Source organism: Myotis yumanensis, unplaced genomic scaffold, assembly GCF_028538775.1.
Source record: "Myotis yumanensis isolate MYYU_CA2020_CCGP unplaced genomic scaffold, mMyoYum1.0.hap1 SCAF_1, whole genome shotgun sequence".
NCBI lineage: Eukaryota > Metazoa > Chordata > Mammalia > Chiroptera > Vespertilionidae > Myotis > Myotis yumanensis.
The window spans coordinates 56,629,785-56,642,707 of NW_027223752.1; the positions used below are offsets into that span (position 1 = coordinate 56,629,785).

The 12,923-nt window shown below is 38.3% G+C and overlaps 1 protein-coding gene across 8 annotated transcripts in view; it reads right to left on the reverse strand.

Annotated features, from left to right (window-relative positions):
* Positions 1 to 1,076: 1,076 nt before the first annotated feature.
* The window catches only part of RNF111 (ring finger protein 111), a 105,226-nt gene continuing 93,379 nt past the window's right edge, over positions 1,077 to 12,923 (reverse strand). For 5 of the 8 annotated variants that reach the window (XM_070421723.1, XM_070421768.1, XM_070421742.1 and 2 more), the window contains 4 exons: positions 9,666 to 9,758; positions 5,708 to 5,803; positions 4,540 to 4,667; positions 1,077 to 2,715 (listed from right to left, as the gene is read on the reverse strand). In XM_070421723.1, the coding sequence (XP_070277824.1) occupies positions 2,598 to 2,715; positions 4,540 to 4,667; positions 5,708 to 5,803; positions 9,666 to 9,758 (435 nt within the window). In that variant the 3' untranslated portion in view covers positions 1,077 to 2,597. The remainder of the gene's footprint in view (positions 2,716 to 4,539; positions 4,668 to 5,707; positions 5,804 to 9,665; positions 9,759 to 12,923) is intronic. The other 3 variants (XM_070421760.1, XM_070421749.1, XM_070421733.1) reach the window with 1 other exon arrangement.

A 12,923-nucleotide genomic window follows, 5' to 3' on the forward strand; every position in this document is an offset into this window, starting at 1 on the left:
GAATTAAACTATTCCCACTTATGAAACACTAATAATAAAATGTCCACAGAGTTTATATTTTAATTTCAGTGTTACAAATACCATTTTTAAAACAGAGCTAGTTTTCTGTATGTCAAAGCATTATGGTTCAATTGATGAAGTGTGTTTGCAGCTAAAATAAAGTCACCAGAGTAAGAAAAATGTTTCAAATATCAGTTTATCACTTGCATATTAACAACAATAAAAATAAGGATTTGCTGACAAAAGAATTTTAAAGTATTTGGACAACTATCACTGAAATTTTCATTTTGACATAAGATGCAGCAAAATATGTAAAACACCAAAACAAAGCACAAAAAGTTAAAATATTAAAAATTTTCTTCCTTACTTGTTCATTACTAATCACATTTTCCTTTAACTAACTACAGTACCTTATAAGCTCCTGCATTAACAATTCAGGTTTATGCCACAAATACTTGCATTAAATAAATTTTAAAATAATAAGGCTTTATCTAATAAAAATTCAGTAGCAATTATTGAACAGGTCAACAGGTAGTTGTGCATCTAAATCTGATGAAATCTTAAAAAATAGAGAAATCTATCTGCACTTTTTGTGTTTTGGGAACATCAAGAGGAGTCCTTTATGTAGAATTCTCCCCATCTTATCCCTTGGCAAAGTCCTACATCCACCACAGGCTCCTTGAAGACAGGCTACTTGCTCTTTTCCCCAGTAAGATGGCAGACATGAACCACTCTTTCATTCTCTGGCCTCCCCGAGCCCCTGCCCTCTACCCTTCTACATCTGCAGCTTAATCAAGTATTTTTAAAAATATTATTTTATATCCAAATTTCTTTACCACAGTCCATCTTCCATCTCTACACACACTATGTTGAAGCATGTTTGATATTGACAATTACTACAGTGTAACATTTAATAATACAAAAAAGACAAATAGCCATAACTAAATGAATACAAACACCAAAAGCAAATTTGCACTTGTCAATTATGCAAATGTCAACTTCAGAGAGATCACTATTTTTGAATTCCAAGATGTTTAATGTAAACTGTTTTACAAAAACTAATTATAAAACACAAAGACAATAGAAATATAAGTTATTTATTAATCAATCCACTTACAAAGCAGGTGGCTTAATGCAAGCTTATTGACATCTTCACATATGATCCATGGGAACATGTCTTCCACGTACAGACAGTGATGTTACTGACTGATGCATTTGCAATCTGGGACATATTAAGCATATTTAAACAAATAAAATTAGGCTATCCTGTATATGAAAGCATCTTGATAATATGCATCTTGAAGTGGATTAAAACTTTCTCCAAAGGAGAAATGTTAGTATGTTAACTTAACTTTATATTCTATATTATGCAGTAAATCTTAACTATTGAAATTAAAAATTTTAAATCAGTGATCGACTCTTGGTTAATGTATGAAGTGGGAGTCTAAAATCAGAGCAACAGTAGGTTGACAGTATAATTTGTGCCTCACAGTATCTGCAGATTTACTGTTTTCAAGTTTAAAGAGAAATAAAACAAGAGACATGTAGATTCAGCTAACTTTATTTATCTTTAAACTAATAAAAATCCCTTAAAAGTGATCCTGGGACCTTTAGTATGAATGCATAGATAACCGCTAATGACTGCAATTCTAAATCCTGATTGAATGTGTGTACAAAATCAGTGTAAGCAGATATCTTTACTACACGTGCTTAGCAGAAGACTAAACAAATTCTACATGTCTTCTTCAATTTCCCCAAAATTTTGTTAAATCTGCAAGTATGTACAATCCAGCTAATTGAAATTAATATTTAGTGTTTATCAGAGCTGTTTCACAGCAGCAAAAACTGAACCAGGGAAATAAAGTTTTAAACGAAGTAGGAAAAAGATAAATATAATCAGAACAGCAGTTTAAATGTATAATATCAATATCAACTCTCTGCATTGTGTTGAAAGGAAAAGGATACACCAAGAAAATTTCTATTGATCACTGGTGATGTGAATACCACCTGCATCTGATTGAATATGGTTTGTATTCTGTTCCCAGTATTAAGGATGGTATTTAACTCAGAACTCCATATTGTAAATATACAGCAGCCATTTTGTCCTAATTAAGGAATGTCTTAATACACAATATTATCATTTTCTAGAGGATCTTTATACATCAAACTAAAGTACATGATTGATTAAATTAAAGGTTAGTAATGGATAAAAAAAATTCATAATTCTTAAGACCTGATACTATGTAAAAAACAAAAAGACCACAAAATTCTACTTACTAAAGCAGCTAATCTTGCCTGCAAGTTTAGGGTCACAAGCCCATAATATGTGCAAAGAAATGCAATACAAGGAACCATGCAAAAATACAGTAAAATGATACAGGAAAAATGTCAAATCTAGAAAAAAAGCTTTTATAAATACATCAAAATCAACTGTATACATAAACTGTAGGTCTAGCATTAGTTGTACCATATAGCAGAGCCAGCACTCTAAGTTCAAGGCTTCCAAATCTGCGCAGGTAAGTCATGCCATCTTTGGTTGAACTGCAGTACCGGGAGGATGGGAATGAGAGGGAGGGCAAGAGTTCTGAAACATGGTGTCAACTTTCACTTGGCAGCTGGGCTTCAATGTCCACTCTGCATATGGGGCACTTCTTATTGGTAATCAACCACTGGTCAACACACACTTGGTGGAAAAGGTGCATACAGGGAAGGCGTCTATTATAGGCAAACAAAACAAAAAGCAAAATTAATTTTATGACAACTGCATGTGGCATTTCCTTTTAAACAAATGATACGTGTAATTGTAATGTTTTTAAGTTATTAGACATCTTCCTCTTCCATTCAAAACAATAAAACACCTCTCTAATAAGAGTTATACCTATATTAAATTAACACTCTGAGTAATACAATGTATAAATGAACAAGATAATTGCACAGCAATGAAACCAAATCATGTACTATCTCAAGAATTTTAAGAACAATTACTCTGGCAATTAATGCTATTTTTGTTTCTATATGTGAGCTGCCAATACACTGAAGTTGCCAGTACCTTCTCTGTTATGTAATCATTACAAAATCATTACATTATTGAAGTGCTTTAAATATATATAATTTAATTCTCTCTCAAAAACATCAGAATTCATATTATAAATATTTAGCAGCCATGTCATACTAATTAAGGGATTTAATATCAATATTATTTTCTATCTAGAGGATCTTTATATATTAAACTTAAGTACATGATTGATTAAAGGTTAATATTATATTGTTTACAACATAACTGTTGCATTAACTGTTACATTTACTTAATACTATGCTACCTTTATAAAGTAGGTTAAAAGGAGATGTTTACTTAAGTACACTACACTAAGTTATCAATTAGAAATTGAGAAATAAAAAAAAACTAGGAAATCCAGGGTAACATTAAATCTAAGTATAACAGTGGGATATAAGTTACTGACTTAAGTACCCATTCCTACTTCCATCTACTGTTAAGAGTTGTCATACATTTTCAGACTTCCTAATAGTTTGCAAAAATAGTAGCTAAAAAGAAGTGTTGCAATTACTCATTATTGACAATATTGTCAATAATGTAAAAACTATCTTCCATATTTATAAATCTTCATTGGAAATACAATGTTCAAAAAAACCTTTTATGTGATATAAAAGACAATTGTTTATATTTTTCTCTCTCGGCCAATTGAAAAAATATGACAAAATTATCCTCATAAATTAGGGCAACAAAATTACCATATGGTTCTGTTACATATATATAGAACCTGTTTCACATGGGATTATGTTACATTAGAAAAAAAGAACTAGAAACAAAACAATTACTTAAGAGATTATAAGAAAATGCCTAAAATTAATATTGAGTTAATATAATAACATTTTCTAAATCACAGAGTTGCAAGAAGAGAGTAGTCCTACAAGTTAAGAGGAAATTTTAAGATAAAATCCATTTATAAAAGATGCTATAGCCCAACCGGTGTTGAGCGTCCACCTATGAACCAGGAGGTTACAGTTCAATTCCTGTTCAGGGCACATGCCCAGCTTGTGGGCTCGATCCCCATTGTGGGGTGTGCAAGAGGCAGCCAATCAATAATTCACTCTCATCATTGATGTTTCTCTCTTCCTCTCCCTTCCTTTCTGAAATCAATAAAAATATATTTTTTAAAAAGATGCTGTAAAATAAATTGTATGGAGCTAAACTCGATCTCCCCCGTCTCAGCCTCAAAAGCCTCTCAAATTCTCCTTTCCCCAAGATTTGTAGAAGACAATTTTGACCACAAAATTTCCATGGCCGACTCATGGTGTGGCCCAAAAATAGGCAGTATATTTCCCATCCCTGTATTGGCAAGATGGAGGCTTTAATCTTTTTACTCTTTTACTCACTATAAGAAGCCAATTCTAAATGTCAGAGATTGGTAACAGGGTATGCCAGGAATAATCTTTATTCAGTTTCTAGTCTACTTTTAAATAAATATAATCTCTTGTACAGTTCTGACAACAGACTTTAGATAATTAGCATCTAGTTACCTCACATCTTCACCTTCCTCTAAAATAGACAAACAGATAGTACATTTTTCCTCTGTGTCCTCCTCAGTCCCTTCTTCCCCATCTTGTTTGCAGTGCAGTTTCCTCTGTGAGAACCAATCAGTTGTTACCTTGTTAGTAGAGATGACATTATTGAACAACTGAGTAAAGTTTGTGTTTATTTGAAATACAAAATAAAACAAAACCACACATTCACCCACAACTTATTTCCCAGGTTCAACTGTCATGAATTAATGGATGACTTAAGTGACTATCACCAACTAAATGTTTCGTTATGACACTTAAATAATCAATCAGCAGCAAAATCCAAGTTAACAGAAATTCATTAGTTCGAAATCTATTATTTTTAATCCACAAAAAGGATGATACACAATATAAACTCTCACTGTCCTATCATGAGCATAGCTAAATAAACTTTATTTTACTAATGAATGTTTCAAAAAAAACATTCAAATTAATTAATGCTAATTACAGTACTTAGCTTAGACAGTTGAAAGGACTTACATTTAATGCTAATACCCCATTAATACACTTAGAAAACAGATGAAAAATACAAAGAATAATTTTCACAATTTATTATTCTCTGTACAGCACAGAACATTGTTTGTTGAAAGAAACTTATTTAACATGTCTATTTCACAACTTCTTGATATACTACTACATAAGGAATTGGGGATAGAATATTAGAAATGTACATTAACTAAATGTCCATCAAAATAAGTGGCTGGTTAAATTACGGAATTCTGTATATGCTATTAAATAAAGAATATGGGTGATCTGTGAGTGAAGATACAGAATGAAAAGAGAATGTGCCAAACTGTGTGCACAGCAACCCCTCTGTGTTATTTTTTTCAAAGTGGAAGAAAAATATATACATATGCACATTATTATAAATGTATAAAAATATTTGAAAGATTACCTAAAATTCCTTAACCATTATTTTTCTTCTGAGAAGGAAGACTGGTAACAGTCAGCAGGGAAATAAACTTCAGGGTATATATTTTTTTATACTTTGAATATTTTTAAGGATATGTATATATTGTTTTAATGATAAATAATGTATTTGTTATAATGCACAAACTAAAAAAAAGGTCCATATTAAATTTATCCATTTTAATAACAATAGATGTTTTACAGAGTAAATTCTTACCTTTTTGTATTTATGTGGATATGTACATCTTTCAATTGTTCCCTGGGATGCTCCACGATTGACATTTCCTAATCTTTCTTCCAAATGAATCAGTTCCTGAAAGTGAAGAATAATTAGTATTAAAAACCAGGATGGTTATTCCTTAAACAGCACTGTCAATATTGTAAAAGAAATAAAGTTCCATATTTATAAACCTGCAATACAATGCAAATAGTGTTCAAAAAGCTATAGTTAGTGCCTGAGAAGTGTGGCCCAGTGATTGAGCATCAACACATGAACCAGGTGGTCACAGTTTGATTCCTACACAGGCCACATGCCTGGGTTATGGGTTCAATCCCTAGTAGGGGGCATGCAGGAGGCAGCCAATCAGTGATTCTCTCTAATCACTGATGTTTCTATACCTCCACCCCTTCCCTTCCTCTCTGAAATAAAAATATACATTAAAAAAAAAGAAGTGGTATGGAAAAATTATTGTTATAGATTAGAGCAACATATTCCCACATAGTATTATGTAAGTCAGTATGTATGCATGTACAGCAGGGGTGGGGAACCTTTTTTCTGCCAAGGGTCATTTGGATATTTATAATACAATTTTCAGGCCACACAAAATTATCAACTTAAAAATTAGCCTGCTATATTTGATCAAACATTTAATTAACTCACCCCTAATGTCTTGGTAGGGCCTGGCCAAATTATTTTGTAGGCCTTATACAGCCTGAGGGCCGGATGTTCCCCACCCCTGATATAGACGATGACGTCATTGTAGTAAAAGAGGGAAACAAATCAAGCAATTTTCTAAGTCCCACCGACTCTAACTTACAAACCGACATGAAGAAACAAAATAAAACTTTAAACCATATTTAAATGATTTGTTCTTCTGAAAATTCAAACAAGGAGATATTTACTTATAAAATAAATTACTGGGAGGAGACCAAGATGGCGGCGTAGGTAAACACCGGAGACCGCTGCCGCAAACAACCATTTCAAAAATACAACTAAAAGACTGAACGGACATCACCCAGAACCACAGGAAGGCTGGCTGAAGAGAGACTCTACAACTAGAAGGAAAGAGAACAGCAAATCGAGGCTCAGAGGCGGCGCAGTGTGGAAAATACAAAGGTACCGAGGTGCGCGAGCAAAGCGGGCTGGTGGCTGAGGGCGCGGTTGTCGTTTTCTGTCGGGAGTGAGTCTCAGACTCTGGGCTCCAGATCCGGGCGAGTCTCTAGGGACCCAGACTCAAACGGGAGAAGCGGGATTATCCGGCATCAGTTGGAACCTGAGGGCAGCTTTCTCTCCGAGGTTTGCAGCGGCTGCCGGGGTTCTGAGAAGCAGAGCCTCTGGGAACGGGACTGAGCGTGGCCATAACTGCTCCCTCCGCCCGCCCTGTTGAGCCCGCCCCGCCAAAACTCTGCGCACAGCCATTTGCCGATCGCCTCAGGCAAAGGCTGGATTAGCGCCTCCCCAGAAGGCAGACGTTTTCCATACAGCTGATTCCTATAGCCAGTCGGCCAGGGGGTCAAATCCCTCTAGTGTTAACTACAACAATTAAGGCTTGGCTAGAACAAGACTGCGCACAGAGACCACAAGGGGGTGCACCAAGAAAGCATAAAAGATGCGGAGACAAAAAAACATGACAGAAATGGAGGATATGGAGCTAAGAATCGCAATTTTGAGGGCTTGCCATAAATTTGTGCAGAGCCTCACGAAAACTAATGAGACCCTCGATGCTACGATAAAGAAATTAGAAAGTAAGCATACACGGACTGAAATAAAGAATATTATACCCAATAGCAGACCAGAGGAGCACAATAATCAAACCAAAGATTCGACAAAAAACACCCAATTGGAAAAGCAAAATGAAAAAAGAATCCGAAAGTGTGAAGATAGTGTAAGGAGCCTCAGGGACAGCTTTAAGCGGTCTAATATCAGAGTCATTGGAGTGCCAGAAGATGAGAGACAGCAAGATATTGAAAACCTATTTCAAGAAATAATGGCAGAAAACTTCCCCCACCTGGTGAAAGAAATGGACTTACAGGTCCAAGAAGCACAGAGAACCCCAAACAAAAGGAATCCAAAGAGGACCACACCAAGACACATCATCATTAAAATGCCAAGAGCAAAAGACAAAGAGAAAATCTTAAAAGCAGCAAGAGAAAGAGGCTCAGTTACCTACAAGGGAATACCCATACGACTGTCAGCTGATTTCTCAACAGAAACTTTGCAGGCCAGAAGGGAATGGCAAGAAATATTCAAAGTGCTGAATACCAAGAACCTACAACCAAGATTACTTTATCCAGCAAAGCTATCATTCAGAATTGAAGGTCAGATAAAGAGCTTCACAGATAAGGAAAAGCTAAAGGAGTTCATCACCGCCAAACCAGTATTATATGAAATGCTGAAAGGTATCCTTTAAGAAGAGGAAGAAGAAAAAGGTAAAGATACAAATTATGAACAACAAACATGCATCTATCAACAAATGAATCTAAGAATCAAGTGAATAAATAACCTGATGTACAGAATGAACTGGTGATTATAATAGAATCAGGGACATAGAAAGGGAATAGACTGACTATTCTTGGGGAAAAAAGGGGTGTGGGAGATGCGGGAAGTGACTGGACAAAAATCATGCACCTATGGATGAACACAGTGGGTGGGGAGTGAGGGTGGAGGGTGGGGTGGGAGCTGGAAGGAGGGGAGTTATGGGGGGAAAAAAGAGGAACAAATGTAATAATCTGAACAATAAAGATTTAATTAAAAAAAAAAGAGGCAAATAAAAAAAAATTACTTAGGTTTCTTTTCCTCCCACAATCCTATATAATAAAGAGGTAATATGCAAATTAACCCTCACTCCCTCACAAATGGCTGCCTATAACCAGGCCAGCAGGGGGATTAGTGAGGGATGACCAAATAACTGAACAAACAGGCTGTGTGGGCGACTAGGCCAGCAGGGAGGGGGGGGGGGCAGTCGGGGGCGACCAGGCCGGCAGATGGGGGCAACCAGTCCAGCAGAGTGGCAGTTGGGGGCAACCAGGCCAGCAGGGTGGGGGTGGGGGCAGTTGGGGGCGACCAGGCCAGCATAAGAGGTGACCAGGTCAGAGCAGGGGTGGGGGTGGGGCAGTTAGGAGCGACCAGGCCGGCAGGGAGGGGGCAGTTGGGGGTGACCTGGCCGGCAACGGGGGGCAGTTAGGGGTGACCAGGCAGGCATGGGGGCAGTTAGGGGCAATCAGGCCGGCACGCAGAGGCAGTGAGGGGCGATCAGGCTGGGGGAAGAGTGGGGGGGTGTTTAACTTTTAGGCCAGGAATTGGGCCTAAACCGGCAGTCAGACATCCCTCGAAGGGTCCTGGGTTGGAGAGGGTGCAGGCTGGGCTGAGGGGACCCCCAACCTGTGCACCGGGCCTCTAGTATTTTTATAAAAATTAAGCTTAGTCAAAAGCATTAAGCCCCTGCCCCCAACATTTCATAGTATGGTTCTTTATCTGATATTTATGATTTTGTACATTTCTATATTTCTTTATATTAGGTTATTTTCATTTACTATTCTTTAAATGCTTGGGTAATTTTAGTTTTGTTTTGTTAATCCTCCCTGGAGGATATTTTCCCATTGATTTTTAGGGAGAGTGGAAGAGAAAGGGAAAGAGAAAGAGAGAAACATCAATGTGAGAGAAACACATCGATTGGTTGCCTCCTGCACATGCCCTGAACAGGGCTTGGGCCGACGCTCTATCCACTGAGCCAAACTGGCTAGGGCTCCTTGGGTAATTTTTGAACTAAGATTAATACTGTTTATAAACCGCAGTCCCTAGAAGCAATATCAGAAATTCAGACACTTTACTGTCTTCTGCCTTATTGCCCAGTCACAGAGGCAATCCTATACAATTGTGAATACTAATAACACATATATTTTCTACCTACATTAATGGTTCTGTGGCAAATAAATTCATTAATTTTATTACATACCTCAAAATTGCCCCTGAAAGGACCTCTAAATGACGTTCCATCCAATCCTGATGAAATGTAACGGATGTGAGGGTAGCCTGCCATGTCAGGAACCTATTTTAACAGAAGAGATAAGTTAAACCAATTAAGCACAGGCTAGAGTTCTATTGTTAACATTGAATAATTCAGACACTCAATTCTCTCCATTCACCTACTCACAAAATTCAACTTTAGTAAGTCTATATAATTCCAACTAAGCATTCTATAACAGGGTTAGGTTCCTCTTCAAATATAATACTGTATATAATAGCCTTAAAATGTAATTAGATGAAAAAGAAGAAACAGCTGTCCCAAGAAATAACAGCTTTCTTATATTTGACTAGAGGCCTGATGCACAAAGATTCGTGCAAGAATAGGCCTTCCTTCCTCTGGCTGCTGGCACCAGCTTCCCTCCAGCACCCAGGACACGGGCCTTCGCTCTGGCCACCGCCTTCCAACTTCGCTCCAGCCAGAGTCACCTTCCGCCTTTGCTCTGGCCCTGCTGCCCTCCTGTAGCTTCTGACACGCCCCGCCTCCCCTCTCATAGCAGGTGTCCCACCTGGCCTCGACCGCTCCGCGCCTGCGCGCACTGTCCAGAGGCCTGGAACAGCCAGGGCAAGGTGGAACGCCTGCGTCATCACCATGGCGATGACGCAAGTGTCCTGGCCCGGTCACCACCATCTCTGTCACATCAATTTTCATATTCCCTCCTTATTGGCAGCGGATGCTGCCATCTTTGTCACTGAGTGACGGTCAATTTGCATATTTTATCTTTATTACCCAGGACCCTTTGTGCAAAATGAATCCTAAGTAGAAAATACCCAAACTTAAGACTGATAGTAGCCTAAACATATAGAGTAAAATTTTCATAAGATTTTATCAGTTTCCAAGAGCTTTATTAAACAGTATTAAGGAACAAAAATGCAGAAAATTTTCAAACAAAACTTTATTTCCCGTCCTCTAAAGCGGTGGTCAGCAAACTGTGGCCCCTTGAGTGTGGCTCTTCCACAAAATACCACGTGCGGGCGTGCATGTACAGTGCGACTGAGGCTTTTGCATATGAATGACCTGGCCCTTTGAGATCTAAAATTACCTAACAAACTGCAGCTGGGTCAGAGAGACCCAGAACATCCAAAAGAAGGCCCAAGGCCCCACAGCAGCTTGCACTGCTTCACAGCTGGGCCTCATCTGGGCACCTCCAAACCCCAAACAATGAAGAGGAATCTGCAGATCTCTCCATAGCTCCTGCTGGGTAGCCTCAGGCAGAGGCTAAATTAGCACCTCCTTAGAAATCCAAGAGCCAGTGTACCCAGTGGTCAGAGTGGGACCATCCAGATTACAACTCCTCAGATCCATAAGGGACACACTCAGGGGGCAGACTCAGTGAGCACCAAAGCCCCACTGAAGCAAGTCTTGCCCCATAAGGGTGTCTCCAGCACATCAGTTCTCCCACTGTAGACACAGCTGATTCTCACAGCCAAGTGGCCTGGAGGTCAATTCCTCCCAGTGATACCTACAACAATCAAGGCTTAACTACAACAAGACTGTGCACAAAGCTCACAAAGGCGTGCACCAAGAGTGTCCACCTCAGGTAATTGGGGAGGCTGAGCTACTGGGCCCTATAGGACACCTAGCACAAAAAGCCACTCTATCAACACAGGGAAGCATAAAAAATGCAGAGACAAAGAAACAGGTCACAAATGACAGAAATGGAGGAAAGCAAACTACTGGATATAGAGTTCAAAACCACACTTATAAGGTTTTTCAAGAATTTTCTAGAAACCACCGATAAATTTAGTGAGACCCTCAAGAAATCTAGTGAGACCCTCGAGGTTATGAAAAAGGACCAACTAGAAATTAAGCATACACTGAATGAAATAAAGAATATTATACAGAGTTCCAACAGCAGACTAGAGGATCGCAAGAATCAAGTCAAAGATTTGAAATACGAAGAAGCAAAAAACACCCAACTGGAAAAACAAAAAGAAAAAAGAATCCAAAACTATGAAGATAGTGTAAGGAGCCTCTGAGACAACTTCAAGCGTACCAACATCAGAATTATAGGGGTGCCTGAAGAAGAGAGAGAGCAAGATATTGAAAACCTATTTGAAGAAATAATGACAGAAAACTTCCCCTACCTGGTGAAAGAAATAGACTTACAAGTCCAGGAAGCGCAGAGAACCCCAAACAAAAGATATCCAAAGAGAACCACACCAAGACACATCATAATTAAAATGCCAAGAGCAAAAGACAAAGAGAGAATCTTAAAATCAGCAAGAGAAAAAAAGTCAGTTACCTACAAGGGAGTACCCATACGACTGTCAGCTGATTTCTCAACAGAAACTATGCAGGCCAAGAAATATTCAAAGTGATTAACAGCAAGAACCTATAACCAAGATTACTTTACCCAGCAAAGCTATCATTCAGAATTGAAGGTCAGATAAAGAGCTTCACAGATAAGAAAAAGCTAAAGGAGTTCATCACCACCAAACCAGCATTATATGAAATGCTGAAAGGTATTCTTTAAGAAGAGGAAGAAGAAGAAGAAAAAGGTAAAGATACAAATTTTGAACAACAAAATACACATCTATCAACAAGTGAATCTAAACATCAAGTGAATAAATTATCTGATGAACAGAATAAACTGGTGAATATAATAGAATCAGGGGCATAGAAAGGGAGTGGACTGACTATTCTTGGGGGGAAGTGAGGGGAAGGGGTGTGGGGAGTGCAGGAAGAGACTGGACAAAAATCGTACACCTATGGATGAGGACAGTGGGGGAAGGGGGGCGGGGGAAGGGCAGATGGAGGGGTAGGAACCAGGTGGAGGGGAGCTATGGGGGGGGAAAAAAGAGGAACAGCTGTAATAATCTGAACAATAAAGATTTAATTTTTTTTAAAAAATCAATATTGAAGTCCTGGCCTGTTAGCTCAGTTGGTTAGAGCTTCATCCCGATACACCAAGGTTTCAGGCTCGATCTCCAGTCAGGGCACATACAAGGATCCAATGAATGTATCATAAGTGCAAAAACCAATCAATGTTTCTCTCTCAAATCATAAATAAAAAATTTTGAAACGATCGATATTGCCCAGCTCTCAGCAGATAACCCAACCTCCTACACACCTCCAAGGAAAATGAAAAATCAAACAGGAACTCTGACCCCCAAATTATTTAAACCTGTACTTCCCTATAAACCTCCCTAGTCTCCTTTCTCTAGCTTTTATGGATTAGCTTCCTCT